Raw genomic sequence first — 27,167 nt, forward strand, 5'->3', positions numbered from 1 at the left:
GTCTATCCCTTTACAAAAATTTGTACTGTGAAGAGCCTGACACTGATGATGCTCTGTGTGTGAATTAGTGAGGATCTGTGCCTGTGATTGAAAAGTGGTGATGAAACCAGTGGCATGCAATTATGTCCAGTCTTGGAAGCAGAACCCTCAATCTTCGTTCTGAAACAAAGGATCACAAATTTGTTTAAGTGTTGGGTTGGCACAAGTTCATGGTTGTGTTCACACTGCTCGTAACCATATGTTATGTTCAGATTTGTTGCATTTATCTTATCATGCAACTTATGCTATAAAAGAGGAAATCTGCCATGTTTTCATCAACTCCATGCAGTGGTAAAATCTTTCAAATGCCATATGAAACAACACAGCACAGAACGCTTGCACAATGCCAAGGTATATCTGGGGTTTTCTTTACGTTTACTCAGCTTTTTGAATTGATTTCGTTATCATTTGGTGATCTTGGATCATTCACTAGCCAGCTTTTGATGTTGAAAATAGGCAAAGTTGTATTATTATAAATGACACTGAGTTTGTAGGCTTTAATAATGCTTGAGAACAGAAATTTTTGAATTCAGCATTTTGATTTTGTTTAAACAGCGATTTCGGTTTCTTTCCTGGATTTGCTATTTGAATAACTTAACCACTGGCTACATGACAGTAAAAATATTTTATTTTGGAGATTGGAAATGGGCCAGTGTCTAACATGTGAGAGTCTAATTATTTGGCTTTAATTACTGCTTAGTTAAAAGGCAAGTTGTCAAAAAAAGAGCATTGATTCTTTTCATGTAGTAATTGTTATCATCTCAGATTTCTGGATTTCAAAACAAATTTTGAAAATACCACAGGCAGACTAATTCTCAATTCCAATTCTATTTTACTTAGTTTCTTCAAAGGGTTCTTAAAAAAACTATCGTAAGAACAGGAAAATAAAAGCTTTGTAAAAATATACAATGTTCTGATGGAATGGATTCAAAAATCTGCATTGAACGTCAGAACCTCAGATGTTATTTTCCAAAATGTTCCATGCACAATACAAAAATAAACTTTATTTTTGTGAATTTAAGATTTTTGATTTTTTGCTATGCAAAAGTCTGATGATTGGTAGATGAATTTATGTATTTCTAAGCGATAGTGCAAGACCTGTAAATAATAGACTGGTGCAGTTTTGCATAATATTAGCTGTGTGTATGACAATCCTATGTCAAATAAAATCTGAAAATGCCAGCAGATCTGGCAGCATTTGTGCAGAAAGAAACGGAATACAAATCTGGTTCCCTCTCATTCGTCATTTTCTACATTGCTTATTTTCTCCTTTTATTTTGCTCTTCAGCATCTTGAATTTTTGCATTCGTGTATCTTTTTCTGTCTCTGGTTTATGTAATGTGTTAAGTTTGTCAGCATAGTACAAAGCTTTGTCTATTTGTCACTTCCTGCTTTCAATTCTTGCTGCTGGCTAGCAGTACATGTATTAAGGAAAATAAAAGCAAACAATATAAGCTTCTCAACACCAGAGCATCTTATCTTTGCCAGCAAGCCCTCCGTAAAGTCTTCTTGTGGTGGCCAATGTAAACTGGGGACCTGTAGACCCAGACTGAGCTCCAGGGGACTTGTAGGAGGTCTGGTCCCCAAGTGCATGGTATTCAGGCCTGTGTGTATATGTTTACACTCTGGTGCCCATGAAATAAACTCCCCAGTATTGATAAACAGCCTCAATACGTTATCGGTGACTTGGCAAATAAGAATGCTAAGAGAGTAGGTTCTGACAGAAAATCCAAAGTAGAATTCTATAGGCAGTTACTTGTCATTTATAATTAATCTTTCCAACAATCCTGCAACAGAACTGGTGTCAAACAGTTCTGGTTTTATCTTTTCCTTTGGGCAGTGCTAACAATGCTACGTTGGGTGTCCTCTTCCTTGAACTACTAAGCAATGCTATTTGTAGAGGCCTCTATCCTGAATAATTGCAAAATACTGCAGATGCTGATGAGTGAAATAAAAACAGAAAATGTGGGAAACATAAAATGAAAAAAGAGAGGGAAATAGATTTGCATTCTGTCTCTCTCTGCATGGATGCTGCCGGATCTGCAGAGTTCCTTGAGCATTTTCAGATTTTATTTAACACAAAAAAAGCCATACACAGAAGAATTAAGGTTGCACCAGGGAGACCGAGTTACCCTTTGGAGTAGTTCTATTCTTTGTGGGTCTTGCGCTGTCACTTAAAAATATGTAAATTCAACCACCAATCATCACATCTTTGTATGACTAGGAAGGAAATCCTCCTTTTCCAATTCATAGTCAACAGTACAACAATAATCTTGAATTCACAACAATAAAGTTTAATTTGGCAGCTTCGTGGTTAAAGATCAGTGCAACATTTTATGCTGTTCTTTTGAAATGTTGTGATCCTTGATGAGACAATAATTTATGTTGTGGACTGGCTATTTTTTATTATTTAAGTAGGCAAATTTTAAGATCTCATGTGCTTTTTAAGAATAAATTCACAAGCTTCCACTGTTTTGAGCAATCAGACTGTCTATATCTTCCATATCCTTTTCCACAATAAATACTGATGCAAAATATTCATTTAGTATCTCCCCCACTTTCTGCGGCTCCAACAAAGGCCGCCTTGCTGATCTTTGAGGGGTCTTGTTCTCTCCCTAGTTACCCTTTTGTCCTTAATATATTTATAAAAACCCTTTGGATTATCCTTAATTCTATTTGCCAAAGCTATCTCATGTCCCTATTTTGCCCTCCTGATTTCCCTCTTAAGTATACTCCTACTTTCTTTATACTCTTCTAAGGATTCACTCGATCTATCCTGTCTGTACCTGACATATGCTTCCTTCTTTTTCTTAACCAAACCCTCAATTTCTTTAGTCATCCAGCATTCCGTATACCTACCAGCCTTCCCTTTCACCCTGACAGGAATATACTTTCTCTGAATTCTTGTTATCTCATTTCTGAAGGCTTCCCATTTTCCAGCCGTCCCTTTACCTGCAAACATCTGCCTCCAATCAGCTTTCGAAAGTTCTTGCCTAATACCGTCAAAATTGGCCTTTCTCCAATTTAGAACTTCAATTTTTAGAATTTGTCTGTCCTTTTCCATCATGATTTTAAAACGAATGGAATTATGATCGCTGGCCCCAATGTGCTCCCCCATTGACACCTCAGTCACCTGCCTTGCCTTATTTCCCAAGAGTAGGTCAAGTTTTGCATCATCTCTAGTAGGTGCATCCACATACTGAATCAGAAAATTGTCTTGTATGCACTTAAAAAATTCCTCTCCATCTAAACCTTTAACACTATTGCAGTCCCAGTCGATGTTTGGAAAGTTAAAATCCCCTACCATAACCACCCTATTATTTTTACAGATAGCTGAGATCTCCTTACAAGTTTGTTTCTCAATTTCCCTCTGACTATTAGGGGGTCTATAATACAATCCCAATAAGGTGATCATCCCTTTCTTATTTCTCAGTTCCACCCAAATAACTTCCCTGGATGTATTTCAAGGAATATCTTCACTCAGCACAGCTGTAATGCTATCCCTTATCCAAAATGCCATTCCCCCTCCTCTCTTGCCTCCCCCTCTATCCTTCCTGTAGCATTTGTATCCTGGAACATTCAGCTGCCAGTCCTGCCCATCCCTGAGCCATGTTTCCGTAATTGCTATGATATCCCAGTCCCATGTTCCTAACCATGCCCTGAGTTCATCTGCCTTCCCTGTTAGGCCCCTTGCATTGAAATAAATGCAGTTTAATTTATTAGTCCTACCTTGTCCCTGCCTGCCCTGACTGTTTGTTTGATTCACTTCTGTTCTCAGCTGTACAAGTCTCAGATTGATTTCTTTCCTCAGTATCTCCCTGGGTCCCACCCCCCACCTTACTGGTTTAAATCCTCCCAAACAGTTCTAGCAAATTTCCCTGCCAGTATATTAGTCTCCTTCCAATTTAGGTGCAATCCGTCCTTCTTGTACAGGTCACTTCTACCCCAAAAGAGATTCCAATGATCCAAAAATGTGAATCCTTCTCCCATACACCAGCTCCTCAGCCATGCATTCATCTGCTCTATCGTCCTGTTCCTGCCCTCACTAGCTCATAGCACGGGGAGTAATCCAGATATTACTACCCTTGCCTCCCTTAATATTCTGGGATAGATCCCATCAGGACCTGGAGTCTTATCTACCTTAATACTTTTTAAGATGGACAACACTTCTTCCTTTTTAAAAGCAATTTGGCTAAGAAATTCGACACTCCCTTCCCCAAGATCATCAATTTGACGCTTTTTCCTTGAGATCTCCTTAGGAAATGATGACCAATCACTCAAATAGTAAAAAGTAGTTTAAGAAAAAAAAATAGTTCTAAACATTGAAGTGGTTTTCCAGGTCAGACATGAAGGCGAGATTGACGAATATATGAATTTGTTGGCAGCCTTTCTTGCATACTTCAAAATAGAACTTGTGAATTGAGTTCTGAAGAAGGGTCACTTAAGTGTTAGCTTTGCTTTCTCTCCACAGATGCTGCTTGAACTGTTGAGCTTTTCCAGAAATTTTTGATTTTGATAATGAATTTAGAAATGTGTTTGTGGCATTGCTAACAACGTGACCCACAAAGTTTTGAAACCCATGTTGAAACCAAGCACTAGCTGATTGCAGGCTGCTGACAAGGCAATAATGACCGTAACTGTTCCTGTTCCTGATTTCCAAAGGAAAATGCTGATGACCTCAGCTTCCGTCTTAGAATCATTGACAACATGAGGAGGTCAAATGTTGTGTTGTACTTTGGGGGCCTTTCTCTTCTTTAGAAATTGCCCCGTTGACTCACAATTTATAGCACTATAGAGGAATAGTTGGCTGCAACACAAGCTAGTCAGCACCATTAGATTGTTGACCCCTGTGTTTATCTTTGTACTGTTAGCAAAAATTTTACATCCTAAGGATTTTTAGTTTAGGACTGAGCAACAACAAGGAAGGATTGAAATACTGTGGAGACTCAAATAAAACATTGGAAGGTTAGGAGGTTATGAGTAAAGCTTTAACTTTTGCCAGCAGCATGACAACCTGAAACCTGTGGGAGAGTCTTTATTTAGTTTTTGGTATTGTTGTAAACCTAGGGAATGAAAATAAATATGATTATTATTTTCCTGCAGGTGTCCGTGCAAACTTCCCCACCCACTATCATAACCTGGCCACTCCGCCATTAATCTCCAAATGGGTCATAAATATTGTAGCTCAATCAACTGCCAAAAAAAACTTTTAATTCATGATTCACCTTTTGCCCTATTTATACAATGGGTTTTAAACAATATCCTGACTAATAACTCACCTCACGATGAGGGAAGATATTCGGAACCCTTTGCGCTTGGCACCTAATGCTTTATTGTTAAAGCTACCGAGTGATCAGAGTGTGCACCATTGGTCACAATGGGCTGCTCCAGTTCACTTCAGGGTTCATTCATTTCTTGAGACTAGCAAAACCTGACTCGTGAATTATCTAAGATTAGAGTGGTGTTGGAAAAACACAGCAGGTAAAGCAGCATCCGTGGAGCAGGAAAATCGACGTTTTGGTCAAAAGCTCTTCTTCAGGAACTTTTGGTAAATGGTGATCTTATTGTGTGGAGCTGCATCTAATTGAAATTATTCTTTCTTATCTTCCGTTGCAGTGAACTCCCACCAGTTTATACGGTGGGCCATTTTCCCTCCACTAGCAACTAATGCAAAGGTTTCAGCACCAATGTTTTGACTTTTATTTCTGGCTGCTGGAATTCCCTTGCTGCCTTGAAAAGCCTCAAACAACCAACAAAGTGAAATGTAGTGGCTGGTCTATGCGAGCAGGCATTGTAGGTTCATCTTCTGCTCCCTCCAGCAGTGAAAAGAGCCAAGTGAAGCTGAGCTGAGTATTTCAGGGACTCTGTTGGAGTCAGGTGTTATCTCGGAAACAAAGGGGGCAATCTAAATGCAGCAGATGTTTCAGTGTTGTTCCAGTTGGCGTTACGATGGGAAGGAAACCGTACACAAAGGGAAAGGCTCTTATTTGGTAATAAATTTTGAACTTGTCACTTTGGCATAAAACTGACTTCCCCCTTGAAATAATTGGAAATGAAAATGACGAGGTTTCCATATTGGGCTGCAATTTGTGCCCAGCGTGAATTTTAAAGACACTTCTGAGAGATCTTGATCAGAGTCCTTTCTTGTAACAGCTAGTGAAAGCCTGCTTAGAAGGCTCTGTGTCAAAAATGTTACATTCTCTTCATGTCATCATATTACTTTGCTATTATTGTGAAATAGGTTTCACATCATGAAGTCAAATTTTGTACATTTTACCTGGTGAGCACAAAAATAAAAAGAACTAACGGGACTAGTTTGGGATGGTTGCATTGTTGAGCACTTAGTTGATAGCCAAATGAAAATATAAACATGGATAAGACCCATAAGAATAGATATTTGTAGCGGAGGCAGAGGCTATTTGGCTTATCGTGTCTGTGCTGGGACAGTGTGAAATCTATTCTTTGCTGCTTCTTTCTCCTGCCCTGTAGATTAAAATATTTATCGCTCCATTAAAAGATGCTCTAGTCTTTGCTTGAATCACTCCACCTGACAAAGTATTCCATGCCCAAGTAACACCTTGCTGAAAGAAATTTCGCTAATCCTCCCGTTACTAGTGATGAGTTTAAATTGGTGGCTTCTCATTCCTGAATCCCTGGTAACGAACAATGTCTTGCCTTTTTAACTCCGTCAAAAATCTCCAAACCTTTCATACTGTATTATGGAAGTTATTTTGTGACTTAACCCTTGAAGGCAGAAGAAGCAGAGTCAATAGTGTGGAGGGTGTACCATTTCCTCCAAGGACAGTTCCCTCATGCCTGCTGTGTGTTATTGACATGGCTAAAGATACCATGTAGCTGATTTGTCCAGCTGTTTCTGGGAAAATACAAAATGTTGTCACAGAATGATCATTACCAATAAATCATCACTGGGAGTTTCCTGAACTTCCAATGATTTCCTTCCTTCCTGTAGTTTGTAGATCAGCAGGGCATAGTTCCATTAAAATATTCAACTTCTGCTTATAGAAAGTTGATTAATTGTTCAGTTTGCACTTGGAAATGGAGGCAAAATGCATAGTAAAGTAATGTTTGATCAGTTTTTAAAAATTAACCCCACTGGACTTCACCTTTTGCATCTTTGAGTACGTGGGATGTTAGAACTCTGACTACAATAACACATGTCCCCATTTATACATACACTGGCAAAGAAAATTAGTTGCCGTGGTTATTAGTTTAATCAAGTCCAGCCAACAGGATCACTGACCAGTCTAGCAGCTCAACGTAGTTCAACGCACTCATTGATTTGAAGCCAGACCTGGCTCCACAAATATCCAGTTTTCCTCTGCAGCTTGACAGCACAGTGAAAACCTGGATATGTGCCTCTTCCCAGTGCCATTTCTGTTCAGGCTTCAGAATTGGAGGCTTTATCCTTTGGTCCTTCATTCCCCTCTCAAACTTCTCTTGCAAGTCTAGTCTCAATAGTATTTTCCTTTTATAAAGAAAAAGGACGGATTGCTCTGAAGTTAGTTTATTACTGCATTCCTAGGTATAGTGTTATATTTTTATCTGCATTGTAATTTTATCAGAGTTTTCACAGCAATGACTATCTCTATTGTCACTTTCATTACTGCTACATTATTACCATCTCTACCATTATCATTATCAATTTTTTGCTACAGTTCTGTTCTGGGAATTCACATTCAGACATTTTGCTGTCTGTAATATTGAGATTATTTTAAATGAAGTAAGTACTTCAAACATTAACTGACAGTTTTAAGGAACATTTGAACCAATTTTGATTCATTAAAAACCATGCCTCACATTTTATCCCACCCTCTTCTGAATGCAATTCTGTCAGCTTCCAATTAGAACATAGAACATTACAGCACAGTACAGGCCCTTTGGCCCTCGATGTTGTGCCGACCTCCGAAATTAATCTGATCCCCATCTCACCTACACCATTCCATTAATATCCATATATATGCCCAATATCTTGACATTGGCGAGTCTATTGCTGTTGCAAGCCGGCCATTCCACACCCCTACTATTCTCTGAGTAAAGAAGCTACACCTAAATCTATCAGCCCTCAATTTAAAGCTATGTCCCCTCACGTTAGCCTTCACCATCTGAGGAAAAAGGCTGTCACTGTCCATCCTATCTAACCCTCCGATTATCTTATACGGCTCGATTAAGTCACCTCTCATCCTCTTCTCTCTAACAAAAAGAGCCTCAGTTCCCTCAGCTTTTCCTCATAAGACCTTCATTCCATACCAGGCAACATCCTAGTAAATCTCCTCTGAACCCTTTCCAAAGCCTCCACATCTTTCCTAAAATGCGGTGTCCAGAACTGCACACAATACCCCAGGTGCAGCCTTACTAGTGTCTTGTACAGCTGAAGCATGACCTTGTGGCTCCAAAATTCAATCCCCCTACTGATAATCACCAACACACCCTATACCTTCTTAACAACCCTATTAACCTGGGTCGCAACTTGCACGGATTTATTCACCTGGACACTGAAATCTCTCTATTCATCTACACTGCCAAGAATTTTACCATTAGTCCATACTCTGCATTCCTATTACTTCTTCCGAAGTGAACTACCTCGCAATTTTCTACATTAAACTCGATTTGCCACATCTCAGCCCAGCTCTGCATCTTATCTATGTCACTCTGTAACGTACAACATCTTTCGACACTATCCACAACTCTGCCTAACTTAGTGTCATCTGCAAATTTACTAACCCATCCTTCTAAACCCACCTCCAGGTCATTTATAAAAATGACAAACAGCAGTGGCCCTAAAACAGATCCTTGTGGCACACCACTGGTAACTGAGCTGCAGGATGAACATTTCCCATCTAACGCCACTCTCTGTCTTCTATCAGCTAGCCATTTTCTGATCCAAAATGCTAAATCACCGTCAATCCCAAAACTCCTTATTTTGTGCAATAGCCTATCATGTGGAACCTTATCAAACACTTTACTGAAGTCCATATACACCACATCAAACACATTACTCATCCACTTGTTTTCTCACCTTCTCGAAGGACTCAATAAGGTTAGTGAGGCACAACCTACCCTTCACAAAACCAAGTTGACTATCCCTAACCAGATTATTCCTTTTCAGATAACTATAAATCCTATCTCTTGTAACATTTTCCAACATTTTACCCACAACTGGAATATCGCTCACTGGCCTATAATTACAGGGTTGTCCCAACTCCTCTTCTAAACAAGGGAACAACATTTCTATCCTCCAGCCTTCAAGCACTACTCCTGTCGACAATGATAACATAAATATCGAAGCCAAAGGCTCTGCAATTTCCTCCCTGGCTTCCCAGAGAATCCGAGGATAAATACCATCCGGCCCCAGGGTCATATCGATTTTCAGATTTTCCAAAATTGCTAAAACCTCCTCTTTGTCAACCTCAATCCCATCTAATCTAGTAGCCTGTATCTCTGTATTCTCACTAACATTGGCCATTTCTAATGTGAATACTAATGAAAAGTATTCATTAAGTGCTTCCCCAATGTCCTCAGATTCCACACACAATTTTCCACTACTATCTTTGATTGGACCTAATCTTACTCTAGTCACTCTTTTATTCCTGAAATATCTCTCGAAGACCTTAGGATTTTCCTTGATCCTATCCACCGACAACTTCTCATGTCCCGTCCTGGCTCTTCTTAGCCCTCTCTTTTAAATCCTTTCTGGCTTTTTCTAACTCTCAAGCTCCCTAACTGAGCCTTCACATTAGCCTCCTTCTTCCTCTTGACAAGAGCTTCAACTTTTTTAGTAGACCATGGCTCCCTCTCTGCCTGATAGGTATATACTTATTAAGGACCCTCAGTAGCTGTTCCTTGAATAAGTTCCACATTTCAAGCGTGTCCATCCCCTGCAGTTTCCTTTCCCATCCTATGCATCCTAAATCTTGCCTAATCACATCATAATTTCCTTTCCCCCAGTTATACCTCTTTCCCTGCAGTATATACCTATCCCTTTCCATTGCTAAAGCAAACATAACGGAATTGTGGTCACTATCGCCAAAGTGCTCACCTACCTCCAAGTCTATGACCTGGCCAGGGTCATTCCCCAGGACCAAATCCAATATGTTGGCCTGTTGGCCTGTCTACATACTGTATCAGAAAACTCTCCTGCACACGTTGACAAAAACCGACCCATCTAAACTACTTGAACTATAGTATTCCCAGTCAATATTGGGGATGTTAAAGTCCCTGTAACAACTATCCTGTTACTCTTGCTCCTATCCAGAATCATCTTTGCTATCCTTTCTTCTACATCCCTGAAACAATTCAGAGGCCTATAGAAAACTCCCAACAGGGTGACCTTTCCTATTTCTAACCTCCACCCAAACCATCTAAGTGGATAAGTCCTCAAACATTATTTCAGTTGTTGTAATACTAGCCTTGCATAACAATGCCACCATCCCCCAACCTTTTCCATTATCTCTGTTCTTGCTAAAACATCTAAATCCCAGAATCTGCAACAACCATTCTTGTCCCACCTCTAGCCATGTCTCTGAAATGGCCACAACATCGAAATCCCAGGTACCAACCCATGCTGCATGTTCACTCGCCTTTTTCCAGCTTCTCCTGGCATTGAACTACACACATTTCAAACCATCATCCTGTAAACCTATCCCTGACCTCACTACCCACAACCTCTTGTATACTGGAACTATATTTCAAATTCCCGTCCCTCTGCTGCATTATTTAAACTGTCCCAAAGAGCATTAACAAATATTCCACCCCCCACCACACCAGGATATTGGTATCCCTGTGGTTCAGGTGAAGACCATCCTTTGGTAGAGGTCCCACCTTCCCCAGAAATAGCTCCAATTATCTAAGAATCCAAAACCCTTCCTCCTGCATCATTCCTGCAGCCATGTGTTCAGGTCTGCTCTCTCCCTGTTTCTTGCTTCACTAGCACGTGGCATGGGCAACAGACCATAGATAAGAACTCTGTTTGTCCTAACTCTACACTTCTACCCTAGATCGCTGAATTTCTGCCTTAGATCCCCACCTTTCTTCCTAGCTATGTCATTGGTGCCTATGTGGACCACAACTTAGGGCTGCTCCCCCTCCCCCCTCAGGGATCCCAAAAACACAATCAGAGACATCACGAACCCTGGCACAACACACCAATCGTGAGTCTCCCTCGTTCCCACAAAATCTCCTATCTGTCCCCCGAACTATGGAGTCCCCAATGACTAAAGCTCTGCGCCAGAGACCTGTGCCCCATTGCTTATCCCTGGTAAGTTGGCCTCCCCAACAGTATCCAAATTGGTATACTTGTTGTTGAGGGGAACCACCACAGGATATCCCTGCACTGCCTGCCGGTTCTCATTCCTACCCCTGACGGTAACCCACCTACCTCCTTTATGTGGCTGTGGAGTAACTACCTCCCTGTAACTCCTCTCAATAACCCCCTCCGCCTCCTGAATGATCTGAAGTTCTTCCAGCTCCAACTCCAGTTCCCTACGAGGAGCTGGAGTTGGGTGCACTTCCCACAAATGAAGTCAGCAGCGACACTAGAGGTGACTCTTACCTCCCACATACTGCAGGAGGAACATTCAACTGCCCTAACCTCCATTCCTGCTATTTCTAAATTCCCAAATAGACTGCCAGAAAAAAAAAGACAAAAGAAAACATTTGTCATCCTACCAACCACCGCACAGAACTTTTATTGAGAGGAGGAGGATGAGTGAGAGACACTACCCGAGTAGTATAGTAGTAACCGCCCAAATGTGAGACTCGTGACCTCTCCAACTGCGTCCTGGAACTGAAGAGAAACTGGAAATAAATTTAAACTGTCTACTCACGTTTCCCTAAAGGCTATGCTGTTCCCTGGAAACCTTGTGATCTCTCCGACTCTATCCAGGAACTGAAGAAAAAATAGAACTAAAAGAAATTTAAACTGTATACTCATATCCTGACAGGCTCTGCTGCTCCTTGGAGACCTCGTGACCTCACCAACTGCAACCAGTTGTGAGCTTGATCATTCTCCATGAACTGTTCAGAGCTATTTAACTGTGCAATACCACAGCAAACCTTGTGTTCTTCACTGAAGCGTAAGCGTGCACTCGAGCCATGTGACACCATAGAATGGTATCAGGAACTTTATGTCATTTTATTCTACTTAGGTTAGGGATACCATGGATTATTGAGAGGATCTGTAGACATGAAGCCAGCATGGTTTGTGATTATTTTCCATGGGCTATAGGCAGTGATGGTATTATTACATTTTATTTCCCATCACTAATTTTCCCGAGAAGATGAATGGTGGGCGTTATCCTTCACTGTAGCCCTTGTGATTGTTCAAACTGTGATGTGACTCTATCAGAAATGTGAAACTTGTCTATAGCAGAGGGTCAGTCAGTTAAACCTTCAGGCAGGCAGCATCAGGACTTTTGAAAATGCTGTTGTAAGGCAGGAGGCAAAGGTGACGTCCTCCAGGACCCCTAAAGAAACTTAGGATCTCCTCTATCCTGGTCTTCTCTCTTTGATCCCCATCCCTCCATCCACATTGTTATTAATGCCTTGAGGGTTGTAAACTCTTTTTTTACCCTTGCAACTTGAAAACCCCACCCCACTCCCTCTTCTTCTTTCATGGATTCTTGTCATCTGAAATTTTGCTTTTATCCGGGTGGTGATTCCTAATGTGTACAGGCAGGTATTTTTCCTCTTGGATATTAATGGGGCTCTGGATTTAAACTGTTCTGGTCTCACATTATGTAGGTTTCCCACACACTCCAACACCTGTACCCATTAACTGCTTATGTTAAAACCTGCTAATGATAAAAATTTATTCGCAGTGTATCTCAACATCTCATCAATTACTTGTACATTTCCTTCAATAATAGAATGTACAAGAATATTATAAATTTAAGGTTATTTTGCCAGAACTGTTTAACTGCTCTTGAGTGCCAGAGACTACAACCTATTTCAGCATCAAACACTCTGGGTTAAAATAAAACAATTCATGTAAAAGATAACTGTATAACATCTGCATTTTCTGGCCATCATCCCTGTGAATATGTTTGGAAACATACTCAGTTACAGATAAATATCATCTCAATCCAAGCATTATTATGATCCAATCCTGGAATTCTTACTCACCAAACTAATGACTCTTCATTGGGTGGAGTTGATCAAAACAGATCAAAATTCTGACAGATAGTCCCTCTTAATGCTCAGTGCACCAAATATAACCAGAGACAGAAGTAGCTAAGTGACTTGGATCCAGACATCATAGTTAAAGAATAGATATTTGGTTAAGTATTTTTCTTTGTTTGACTTAACTAAACAATGAAATAGTCTATGTTATCAGCTGCCTGTTAGCTATTTATATCTGCAGTTTGCAGAGCTCCTATCTAATTCGAAAATTACCTTGCAAAACAGTTAAATGTTCAGCATGATTCAAATATAGTCAATACCATCTGATTTTAATATACTTACAAATTCAGATGAGGTTTTAACTTGCAGATGAGAGGACACAGAAACTCCTGCGACCACAGATCACTATAATTTAATATAATATATGACAAAACCAGGCAGAGGTATAATTTATTTCATAGAAGTTATAAAATATAGAAAGTCTGAAACATATTAATAGGGTTCTTAAGAAGAATAGTCTGTGGTTTAGAATTGGGATGCTATATACTAACAGGCTATTGATCTGTATGTGCTTATCCTAAATTTCAGCATCACGTGGCTTAACAAAACTGATCACCACAAACCTTTTGGAGTCATTGGTAAGTTAACTCATTGATAATAGTTAAAAATCACACAACACCAGGTTATAGTCCAACAGGTTTAATTGGAAGCACACTAGCTTTCAGAGTGACGCTCCTTCACCAGGTGATTGTGGAGGGCTCGATCATAACACAGAATTTATAGCAAAAATTTGCAGTGTGATGTAACTGAAATTATACATTGAAGAATTGATGAAGGAGCATCACTCTGAAAGCTAGTGTGGTTCCAATTAAACCTGTTGGACTATAACCTGGTGTTGTGTGATTTTTAACTTTGTACACCCCAGTCCAACACCGGTATCTCCGAATCATTGATAATAGTTTGGGCCGGTGCAAATACCACTCTGGATACAGTTCTGTTATGTTTGTTGGATAATCCTGTACCCACCTTTGTGAAAGGGCAGTCTGATCCTTTCCTTAGGGGCCAATGTGTGAAATTCTACTGCTTTTATCATTCACATAACCTGCCTGTCCAAGTGCCTGGGGCTGACATTTACCATTGATGAGCTTCATGCACTCGGTGTACCTTTTGTTACTATTGTCACTGTTATTGATTGAAGCTCAGAAACTCAGGTTTCCAGCTGAAGGAATCAACGCTGTGTGTCACTTTAAGCAGTGGACAAAGTTTCAACCTCTAGTCAAAGCAGGGGGAAGCTGTTGAAATTGAGGAAACACTGTCTCCGTTGTCTTTTTCTTAGGGATTCTGCTGGTCTCCCAAATTTATTTTAGAGCCCTAAAAATTTTGTGGATTGTCACTCTAGTAATATTTGGAGGTCACAGTGACAATATCAGCGATCAAGCCCCCACCCCCACCCCCACCCCCAACCGCTCCCCGATCCCCCATGGACATATCAAACATTAATGGCAACGTGTGTTTTTTTTAAAAAAGGACCAATTCCAGCCAAAATGACTGTGGCTATAAATTCACTAGTTGTCTTGACGTAAATTCATTCATTGTGTGGAGCGACAGAGAGACCTAGGAATGAGACCCCGATAAAGTGTCAAGGAAGCTTTGAAAATGAAAATGCATTCCGAACTGAACTGTAATCTCCTGGAGTTATCTCAGGCTACGAAAATGATAGGAGATAAGTGGTCTTGATGAGAGACATGTTTTATGTCTTCCCTTTTTGAGAATGCACAAAAAGCAGGGTTAAAAGCCAGTTGAACCCCTGTCTTTGTGTGGTAGTGGAAGGTGATAGTGAGATGAGGTGGTCATGTGTGACAGTGCACTGAGAAACTTGGGTATACAGTCTGGGTTCAAACACTAGTGTGTTGTGAAGGTCACAGTTGGAGAACCATCCATTATTCGTCACTGCATTACAGGTAAAAGATTCTTTCATTCTGCTGTAAGCCAGCAAGCCAGTCAAAAGGAAAGAATCTCCACCAACCTGAAAAGCCAGAATTCTCAAATATTGGCTGTTCTACTATCAGTGTTTCACTGTTTAATCTTTATAAATAACTTGGAGACTGAACCATATATATTATAATTTCTGGACCAGCTTCTCATTTCTAATCTTTTGTATGTGTTCTGTGTTATTATGACTTTTTACATTTAGTAACTATTTAACTTACTCTTTTGTCATCACTGAAAAATTGATTTCTTTCTGAATTCATTTGAATCTGGAGAAAAGAATGCAAAGGGAGGGGATCCTTCGCAAATCAACCTTCAAGCAACCAAAGGAGAACTAATTAATTCTCTGTAATCTGTATTCCACCTGGAACCATAATAATTTGCAGAACCTCATCGAGGGTCTGGCCATAAGAACTCCAATTGTTTTGTAGTTCAGTGTAGAATGTGATTGAAATTTTCAACATGTAATCTTCCATGAAAATGTTGTTGGACCTGGAATTCACGTATTCAGTGTAACTAAAATTTTATATGCAGTTTTACTGGTTCGTTTCATCTAAAGATGAGGGTAATTATTTAAATTACAGGTACAATGACCACTGGAATGGGTTTTATTAATTAATGATGGCACTGCCTATGGTTTTCTATTCTAATGTGGACTGGGATCCCCAACATGTCCTCTAGTTGGTGCTGAGTCTAATCTGAAAATTAACACTTAGCATCTTGTATTTACACTATTTTGTGAGAGTTACCAAGGATATCCTTCAGGTAATTGCACAGTTGGGAAGCAAAGAATCAGTACTAAACATAGTTCAAGTTATTTGCTCAAGAACAATGATATGAACCTTTTTTCAAAAAAATTAACATATTGATAACTCAGGAAATTAGATGCTTATTGAAACAATAAACCTGCAACATACATTAAACTTGTTAAGGAAGCATGAACTCTCGAGATGTTTTCTTTGCTTTACAGACTGGTGATAATCTGCTTTTGATGTACTGATAATTTTCAGTAAAGATAGTTTTTAAAGGAGTCTGTGTCTCTAACTTTGATTCTCTGCATGCTAAATATAAATTAACAATAGCCAGTGCTTTATCATGTCACTGTGCCAATTATTTTAAGTATATACTTCAAGAGCAAGCATGTATGTGAGGATTATATTTATAAAGTTTATGTTTGTAAAGAAGTTGAATACTTTTTATTTATAGACATTAAGTTGACATTCATGCTCAAGGATTGGATACATCCTATGTGAGATAATTTCTGTATGAATAAAACTTCAACTTTGTCATGCTAAAATGGTGTAAAAACTATAGTTGGTAAACAGGTAAATAAAATGGCTGTTTCCCAATATTCATCTTTTGTCACAATCCTTCATGAAAGCAGAAAGTTCACAGCAATTGCTGATAGAACAAATGGCTGGGTAGATCAATGAACTCAGTTTGCACCTCTCACTAACTTCAGGCTTTGATTTTTAACAAGTGTGAAATTAGGGTTGTTGCCCTACCAGTTAATTTGTCCAGTCATGCCTCATAAAAAGCTCTACACTGTTCACTAAGTTTTGGGATCTAAAGTCATTGGTAAAAGCACAGAAGGAGGCTATTCAGTGTGTTGTACCTGTGTTGGCTCATTACAAGAGCAACTCAACCAGTTCCGATTTGGAGATGCTGGTGTTGGACTTAGGTGTACAAAGTTAAAAATCACACAACACCAGGTTATAGTCCAACAGGTTTAATTGGAAGCACACTAGCTTTGCTCGGTTTCCCCAATGTACCATGCCTCTGGGCATCCTTGATTGCAACATATAAGATAGACAATGTTGGCTGAGTCACATGAATACCTGCCATGTACAAGGTAGGAGGTGTCCCAACACATAATGGTGGTATCTATGTCCACACTCCGACACGTCTTGTGCAGCAACTGCCAGGGTACCCTTCGTTGTTCAGTATTTCCCACGTGCTGAAAAACTATGCCATATTCTTCGTGACCTGCAATACATTATCAATTAGGATGAGCACCTCACCAAGATCTTCCCCACACCTCCACTACTTGCCTTTAAACAACTGCCAAACCTTAAACAGATCATTGTTCGTAGCAAACTGCCCGGCTGTCAGGACAACTCCATACAACCCTGTCATGGTAGGCACTGCAAGACGTGTCATAGTGTGGAGATAGATAAGATACCACCATTACACGTAGGAACACCTCTCACCTTGTATATGGCAGGTATTCATGTACTCAGCCAACATTGTCTATCTTATACGTTGCAAGCAAGGATGCTCGGAGGCATGGTACATTGGGGAAACTGAGCAAAGGCTACGACAATGGATGAATGGGCACTGCACAACAATCAACAGACAGGAGGGTTCCCTCCCAGTTGGGGAACACTTCAGTGGTCCAGGACATTCAGCCTCGGACCTTCGGGTGGCCATCCTCCAAGGTGGACTTCGGGACAGGCAGCAGCGAAAAGTGGCCGAGCAGAAGCTGATAGCTAAGTTTGGTACCCATGGGGAGGGCCTCAACCGGGACCTTGGATTTATGTCACATTACAGGTGACCACTATACACACACACTCTCACACACACACAGGCACTCCTATACACACATACACACGGACACACATATACACAGACGCGCACACAGATACCCACACACACTCACACATGCACCCCCTCACAGACTTAAGACATTCTGCACTCACTACACACACATACATACACTTTCTCACACTCACAACCCCCAGCCCAGACAGACACACACACACAGACAGACAAAGACCCACATGCACACATATATTTTGTGGGGTGAATTTGTACTTGCAGGGTTACATTGCACTTTGCTTAAAAACTGAATGAATTCATGTAAAACTCCGTTATCTCACTTTTTAGATTAGAATCAATCTAAACATCAGGTCATAGACAGAGAACACAGGGGGCCAACACCTTCAACATATTGTCTAGCTATCACCATTGTTAACAGCTAACCTGAGAATGCAACTTTAAAAAAAGGTTTTGTGATTTACACATGAAAGAAGTGAAACTATCACTGTATTCTAAAAGATGAAAGGCTTAATAGACAATCAATTTTTCAATGTATAATTTCAGTTACATCACACTGCAAATTTTTGCTATAAATTCTGTGTTAGGATTGACCCCTCCACTACCACCTGATGAAGGAGCGTCGCTCCAAAAGCTAGTGTGCTTCCAATTAAACCTGTTGTGTGATTTTTAACTTTGTCAACCAGTTCCATTCTTCTTTCTTTTACCTGCTACTCTACAATTTCCTTTTCCTTCAGATAATGATCTAATTCTCTTTTAAAACACACAGTTGAAATTTGCTTCCTCCATACTGTTGAGCAGTTTTCAAAAATTCTTTCATGAGTATCATAAACAAGGCCAGGATCTAGCCATCCTTAATTGCCGTGGAGAAACTGGTGATGAGTTGTCCTAGACTACCACAGTCTATCTTGTTGAGGTTCTCACTTAGTGCTGTTACTAAGGAAAATTCCAGGACTTTGGGACAAAAAGGAACAGTGATATAATTCCAAGTAAGTATGGTGTGTCATTTGGAGCAGAACAGGTTGTACTGTTCCCATTACTCTAATGCCCTTGACCATCTACGTGTTAGAACTCTCAAGTTTGGAAGGAGCTATTGAATGAGCTTGCTGAGTTGCTGCAGTTAAATTTGTTGATGATACACACTGCTGCTAATGTGTACTGGGGATGGAGGGAATGAGTATTTAGAGTCAGAGTCATAGAGATGTACAGCACAGAACAGACCCCTCGGTCCAACCCGTCCATGCTGACCAGTTATCCCAACCCAATCTAGTCCCACCTGCCAGGACCTGGCCCATATCCCTCCAAACCCTTCCTATTCATATACCCGTCCAAATGCCTCTTAATTGTTGCAATTGTACCAGCCTCCACTACTACCTCTGGCAACTCTTTCCATATACGTACCACCCTCTGTGTGGAAAAAGTTGTCCCTCAGGTCTCTTTTATATCTTCCTCCTCTCGCCCTAAACCTATGCCCTCTAGTTCTGAACTCCCCCACCACAGGGAAAAGACTTTGTCTATTTATCCTATCCATGCCCCTCACAATTTTATAAACCTCGATAAGGTCACCCCTCAGCCTCCGATGCTCCAGGGAAAACAGCCCCAGCCTATTCAGCCTCTCCCTGTAGCTCAAATCCTCCAACCCTGGCAACATCCCTGTAAATCTTTTCTGACCCTTTTCAAGATTCACAACATCTTTCCGATTATTGGTGATTAGAATGGCAATCCAGCAGGCTGCTTTGCCCTGGAGTTTCTTGACTGTTGTGGAGCTAGGCAAGTGAAGAGTATTCCATAGTACTTCTGACTTGTGCCTTGTAGATTGTGGCCTGTCTTTGGAGAGGCAGGATGTGAATTAATCGCTGCTGGATTCTCAGCCACTGCCTTGTTCTTGAGGTCACATGGCTGGTCCAGTTCAGATTCTGGTTAATGTTAGCTCTCTGTACTTTGGAGGATTTCAGAAATGGTAATGTTGTTGAACATCATTAAGAGATGTTTAGATTTTCTCCTGCTGGTGATATTAATTGTCTGGCACTGTGGGCACAGATGTTACTTGCCAATTATCACACCAAGCTGGAATGTTGCCCGGTTACTGCTGAATGTGGACACAGACGATATGGCTATCTGAGGAGTCCAAATGGAGTTGAACACTCTGCAATTTTGAGTGAACAGCCACATTCTGACCACATGCATGGGGAAGGTCTCGATGAAGCAACTGAAGATGGTTGAGCCAGGACACTACCCTGAGAAACCCCTATAGTGATGTCCTAGGGATGAGATGAATATCCTACATGAAAGTTGTTGCTGTATATGACTCAGACAATAAAGAGTTCCCCTCACCAACCTTATCCCATTCCCACTGACTTCAATTTTTCACTGGAGCTTGACCCGCCAAGTCCAGGCAAATGCTGCTTTTGTGTCAAGGTTGGTTATTCTCATCTCACCTCTTGAATTCAGTGTTTTTGTCCATATTTGAGCTAAAGCTTTAAAGGTTCTGGTGTCAAGTGCTTGATTCAAACTGAGCATCAGTGAGTAGGTTATCACGGTGTGTCAGTGCCCTTTGATAATGGTGTCAGTGACATTTTCCATTTGTGATGAGAATAGACAGATGGAGTGGTAATTGGACAAATTGAATTTAGTTTTGATGGAGGTGGGCAGATGCACTCCAGAAACTAATACTTGTTGTATAAAATAGTTATTTTTCATGTCACCTTTGCTACTTTTGCTCTTTACCTTAAATTGGTGTTCTCTGGTCCACCTTCAAAGCTTTATCCTATGTCTGGTTGTTTCAGGCAAAGCTCATTTTAAAAATACCCCTATACAGCTCAGTTATAAAATTGGCAACCTTATAGAAGTATCAGTTCAGCATCACATTTAGAAATCTTCATTTTAGCCAGAATAAATTAGCAAATAACCCAGTGTACGTCAATTAGCTTATGAAGACATACAAAGACGGATATTGGGATTAGCAGATAAGAAATTCAATGTTAGATTTAATGTCTCCTCATTGTTAATATGATTTTAACATTATATTGTTTCAGAAAATAGTATGATTACTGAGCTCAGTCCACACATTAGGGTAAATCAAGCTGACACAGCAAGCTGCATTTAATTAGGCATTGACTTGGGATTTTGAACTTTACCTTCCTAATTTAATTAGTGTCAGATCTAATGAGCTAATGATTTTGATATAAGTTAATTTAACCTAATTATGGAGAAATACCAGTTGAATGAATAGAGGTGACAGGATTTGTAAAAGGCATCTACCTGATCATGAAGCTCTTTGGAGAGACTCCTTTGAAACCATCTGATAAACACTTGATTTTCATAGTTTTTTTGAATATTGCCTGTTTGTGTTCTTGGGTTTCCATGAAATTAAACTGATAAACAGGTTTTGGAACAAAGGTGCAGGGAAATGGTTATGCTGAAGTGTGAAGACAGAGATAGAAGATATAAGGATACCAAGATGTGTGTTAAGGATGCATGGGATGGGATAGCTGGAACTTTGTCACTTAGTTGTTCATTCAACTCAATCCTGTTTTCCCCTCATATTAAACCATCAGACCAGTTATCAGACCAGTGATTAGCTATTATATAAATAATGAGAGGATTAGTTGGCAAAGATTTTAAGAATGTACATGTTACTGTCTACTGAATGTAAAACATCTTTAGTTCTAGTCGAAAAGTGGTACTTAATGCCCCAACCCCCCTTTGGGGAGTTTGATAACAGAAGTGGGGGGCATATAATCAGACAGGTAACTGGTCAGTGTGTTTTGGTTCCCACCTGATTAAGGTAGTAACAGGAAGATCTGTGAATAGCCTTCCTGCCCCATTTCCCATTAAGATCCTTAAGTGAGAGCACATAAGTGCCCAATTCCAGTTGGTGTTCAAATTAAACCTGGCAGTAGGCAGGGACTTGCAGGGAGCATGATCATTAGACTGGCCATCTTCCTCTGCCCTTCACGTGGGAGCAAAAGTGGCAGATATGGGGAGCTCTGCTGCCTGTGAAAAGAATTTGTGCAAATGATGAGAAGGAACACTATGATGAAATATCCAAAACAAAACTTATTCTTCTCCAGACACTACCTGCAACTGCTGAATTGTTTAACATTACCGAATGGGATATTCTGCCACTTTGAGTTTTGCTGAAAAGAAAACCATGTTGCCAAAGCCTTGCATTCATCAGAAACAATCTCAGTTTTTTTCTTCTAATTAGTGGGAATCTGACTTAAAGTGCAACTTGGGAGAAAGCTATCTCATTGACCAAGACATTAGAATAATGCACTTGCAACCAACACTGACAAATGGTCTACAGAGTCTGCCAAGAATACAGAGTAATTAAGAAGAAACTGTGTCAGTGGCAGAAGGTTTGAGAATCAGTGTGCACTGATTTAAGATGATTAACAAAAGAAGTAACAATGAGATGAGGAAATATCTTTCTATCAATGAATGGTTGGGAGAGAATGGAGCACACAGATCCAATTGATTACATTCAAAGGAGAATGGGATTGTTTATCTGAAAAATAAATGTGGCTCTGATGTGTTTCTGTTCTGAATTCCACATTCCCATCTAACTCTGATAACCTTTGATTTCCTCGTCAAGCAAGAAACCATCTTGCACTGCTTTAAAAATATTCAAAGATCCTGATTTCTGAGGCAGAGTGTTCCAACGTTCCACAACCACCTGAGAGAAACAGCAATTGTCTTTGTCCTAAAAGGGGAACTCCTAATTTTTAAACATTTCTGGAATCACTCATAAGCAAAAATCTCCTTTTCATGCTTATCATGTCAAAACCACTTAAAGTCAAGTAACTCCTCACTCTTCCAAACTTCAGTTGAACCAACCCGGTCAGTCCAACCTATAAGACAACTCATTCATTACAGGTATCAACCTAGTGAAACTTCTCTGAACCACCACCACCATCACCACCACCACAAGTGTTTAGACATCCTTTCTGAAATAATAAAGTGAAAACTGCATATAGTATTCAAATCCCATTTCAGAAATGCCATGTATAACTGAAACAGAACATTTTTACTAATCTGTTTAGTTTCTCTCATAGTGAAGGATAGCATTCCACTAAGTGTGTTAATTGCCTGTAGTTCCTGTGTACTATGCTTTTGTCACTTACTTAAAAATCACACAACACCAGGTTATAGTCCAACAGGTTTATTTGGAAACTCTTTTGAGACACTGCCTCTTCATCAGGTGGCCTAATTTCATCACTTATGTACTAGAATACCTCTGCACCTTAAAATTTGCTGTGATTAAGTTTCCGGAATACAAATCTGATATCACTCTGGCATTGTCATTAATCCGTGATGTTGTTCAATTGCAAGATTTGCTGCAGCATCCTGTTAATGGAGTAATCTTTGCAAAGATTGTACATGACCTACAGATTGATAGCAGTGCCTTGTGTATGTGCTCATTCAAAACTGCAAATTCAGAAATGAACATGCTGCTGAAGAAAGCTGTAAGCATTTATGCCATGTTGTTATATCATGGCAGTACAGATGTGCTCCTGTTTTTTAGATATGTAGTATTAAATTTATAAACTTAGCAACTCGTGCATTTGAGCTAAGTTTTAATGACCCCTTATGTGCCCAAACAAGTGGTGTAACTATGAAATCCACTTTAGGTTCAGCAAGTTCCTTAGTGGTGTTTTCTAGTAATGGGATGCTACTAACAGTTCAAAAAGATCTTCTTCCTACCACACAGTTGAGCACATTGTGTATGAATATCTGTGTTGGTATTATGCCAGTAACATTGGCCATCTGTTTCTACAACTGGCTGATTGTATCAAACAGAATGCTCCTTTGGTTATTTGTAATAAGCAAAGGTAGAGATCATATGCAACCAGACCATACTTGCAAAACCCGAATTGTTTGCTGTTAGATGTGATTCCATGATCAGTAGCAAATGCTAAATAATCCTGAGTGTGCCAAAAGTTACACCAACAACCACTTTTAAAATAATCAGCTGAGGTCATAAAATGGCTCATTTCTGCTTGCTAGAAGTGATGTATATTCATAAACAGGGAGCTATTCTCCGCAAACTAAGGGAAAATGTTTCAGCTTTGGACGTCTTTAAATTACCCTGGAGCTTGTGATTCTCTGTTGCTTTCTCAATGGCAACAACTCAGTCAATCAGAATCCACTCGCCAAACATTTTGCAATCTCTTTTGCTGTTGTATAAACTGTTGTGACAATTTGAAATCCTTACGTTTGTCCTGATTATTGCAAGTCAAAAAGCATTAGCAATGTGTCTCTCTTTTCCATTGTTATTATTTATTAACCTACCACTGTGGCACCTTGCTGGTGACTAAGCATCATATTTAGATCCAGACTTGGACGTAGAGGCACATGAAGGGTTAGAGGTTTATATCTTTGGCATCAGTACTTAAATGTCCTTTCAAGTTTCAATGCATTAAAGCTATGGCTAAAATCAGTGTAATCAAAGCAAATGCTTTGTAACAGGTTATTCAGCTGAAAAGTATACAATCAAAATGCACATCTTTGAAGAACGGGGCATTTGTGGTGCAGTGGTAGTATCCCTACCTCTGGGCTGGAGACCTGGATTCAAGTCCCACCTGCTCCAGAGACGTGCAACAATGTCTCTGAACAGGTGATTAGAAAATTTCTTCTTGGAAAAGTAGGATCACTGTGGTATTGTCCTTACTTCTGGGCTAGGAGACCCAGGTTCAAGACCACATCTATTCCAGAGATATGTGATAACATTGCTAACAGAGTGATTAGGTAAAATAAGTCATCTTGAAAGAGTATTAAAACTTATATTTAGAACATTGAAAACAAATGGCAATTTTTCTTCTGTTTAATTTCTTCCTTAACTATGTTGGTCGTAATATTAACTGATAAGTGTTCTTTTGTGAAATAATATGAATGACTTTGTGCTTAGTGAGCTGCAAGTGTTCCCCAGTTTCCTCAGATCTTCTTGATGGGGTTTCTGATATGGGCTCCCAGGAGGTCCAGTTCCAATACCGAACAATCCAGAATGGCCTCTTTCTTCAAAGACCGCAATTTCCCCCCAGACGTGGTCGACGATGCTCTCCACCGCATCTCCTCCACTTCCCGCTCCTCCGCCCTGGAGCCCCGACCCTCTAATCGCCACCAGGACAGAGCCCCACTGGTCCTCACCTACCACTCCACCAACCTCCATATACATAATTTCCACCACCTCCAAACGGACCCCACCACCAGGGATATATTTCCCTCCCCTCACCTATCAAAGTTCCGAAAAGACCACTCCCTCCGTGACTCCCTCGTCAGGTCCACACCACCACCAACCCAACCTCCATTCCCAGCACCTTCCCCTGCATCCGCAAGAAATGCAAAACTTGCGCCCACACCTCCCCCCTTACTTCCCTCCAAGGCCCCAAGGGATCCTTCCATATCCACCACAAATTCACCTGCACCTCCACACACATCATTTACTGCATCTGCTGCACCCGATGTGGCCTCCTCTATATTGGGGAGACAGGCCGCCTACTTGCAGAACATATCAGAGAACACCTCTGGGACACCCGGACCAACCAACCCAACCACTCCGTGGCTCAACACTTCAACTCCCCCTCCCACTCCACCAAGGACATGCAGGTCCTTGGACTCCTCCATCGCAACACGACGGCTGGAGGAAGAGCGCCTCATCTTCCGCTTAGGAACCCTCCAACCACAAGGGATGAATGCAGATTTCTCTAGCTTCCTCATTTCCCCATCTCCCACCTTGTCTCAGTCCCAGCCCTCGAACTCAGCACCACCTTCCTAACTGCAATCTTCTTCCTGACCTCTCCGCGCCCACCCCCACTCCGGCCTATCACCCTCACCTTAACCTCCTTCCACCTATCACATTTCCAACGCCCCTCCCCCAAGTCCCTCCTTCCTACCTTTTATCTTAGCCTGCTTGGCACACTTTCCTCATTCCTGAAAAAGGGATCATGCCTGAAACATCAATTCTCCTGTTCCTTGGATGCTGCCTGACCTGCTGCGCTTTTCCAGCAACACATTTTCAGCCCCGGGGTTTCTGATATACCATACAAAAGCATTTGGTGGAAATCTGTTGCTCTCAAAGTAGATGCTGCTAGAATAGCTGGGTATTTCCAGCATTTTCTGTTCTTATGCCTATTGTGCCTTGTTGAGAAATTTCTTAATTTGCTTTCTTCTACAGCGGGAGGTGAAGGATGTGATAACACCAATTGTGTTTGAAGTTACATACAACTTGGGCAAGCACCTCATTGCTGGCAAGTCTGAGAAGGAGCTTCCAGCTTTAAAACCAATCCTGCGCTGGAGAAAAGGACAGAAACTGGCTCAGCAAAACCAGGTGAAATTTAGACTTTACTGCACAACAGATGCCACATTCTTTGTTCTTTATGTAGTTTTTTTTAATGGAAAGTACAAGCTCTAAGCAGACTTGTACCATGGTCAGCAACAGGCAAATCCATTCACTGTAACCCCTTGAGAACAGTAATAGGTTTTCTTTGCACAAACCAATATCATGAACTCAGTGTTTAACTTCTGGAATTTGATTGAATCATTCTTTATCAGAAGTTTTACTTTCTGACAGAGTGATGTTCTGACAATAAATCACTGATATTAATTCAGCAGATGTTTTGAATGAATTAAAAACCTGGCAAAGTCATTTGAGAGATCAAAGGGTTAATGAAAATCTCATAATTATTCACAAAACAGTCACTTACAGTCCCATCTAGTTGAAATTGCTGTGTAATTGATTGAAAAATGTGTGAAGCCATTTAAGTGCTGAAAATGATCTAAGGACAATTTGGATAATGGGATAATTTTAATGGTGATGGATAGATTGTGAAGTGGAGAATCTTGTTGAATAATTATCCTTTGATCTAATTGTGAAGGGATGTGTATTATTTACTTCACAATGTTCACGTGATTTTCTCTACAACAAAATAATTAACTTATGTTTGTACTATCATGTTTACTGACTTAACTTAACATTAATATGTAGCACACATACATATACTATGTATTTCAGATGAGAAAGAAAATTCAGGCTTGTGGACACTTATCCTGTTTTCACAAGATTGATTCAAATGTACCTATCCTCAATCCCACCTCACCTTACCACTTGGAAGGAGCAAAAAAGCATGGAGGCAATTCAGGAATTTGTCAACAATTTCTCTACAACTTTTCATAGGTGATCGGGTAAATGTAAGGATGACCCAAATTTTCTAAGACAATTAAGACCGATACATCTAAATTAGTTTTTTGCTTTTTAAATGGATGACACCTTAATTCTACGTGGCTCACTCATTTCAAATTATATATAATTTGCTTGTGATTTTTTTGAAGCCCCGAATCAGTTGCCCTTTGGGCCTGTTCTTTTCCATCATCTCCAAACCATCATCATAAAGCCTGGCTCCTACTCAGACAAGTTGGAGATCATGCTTGGTGCTCTTCTATGTTCC

At 40.3% G+C, this 27,167-nt stretch overlaps 1 protein-coding gene across 1 annotated transcript in view; it reads left to right on the forward strand.

Moving 5' to 3' along the window:
* The window catches only part of itga9 (integrin, alpha 9), a 389,627-nt gene that overhangs the window by 203,628 nt on the left and 158,832 nt on the right, over positions 1-27,167 (forward strand). Inside the window, exon 16 of the mRNA XM_043688825.2 lies at positions 25,898-26,050. Within this exon, the coding sequence (XP_043544760.2) occupies positions 25,898-26,050 (153 nt within the window). The remainder of the gene's footprint in view (positions 1-25,897; positions 26,051-27,167) is intronic.

The sequence above is a fragment of the Chiloscyllium plagiosum genome, unplaced genomic scaffold (genome assembly GCF_037043375.1).
Source record: "Chiloscyllium plagiosum isolate Xiang-an unplaced genomic scaffold, Cpla_swu_hap1 HiC_scaffold_4, whole genome shotgun sequence".
NCBI lineage: Eukaryota > Metazoa > Chordata > Chondrichthyes > Orectolobiformes > Hemiscylliidae > Chiloscyllium > Chiloscyllium plagiosum.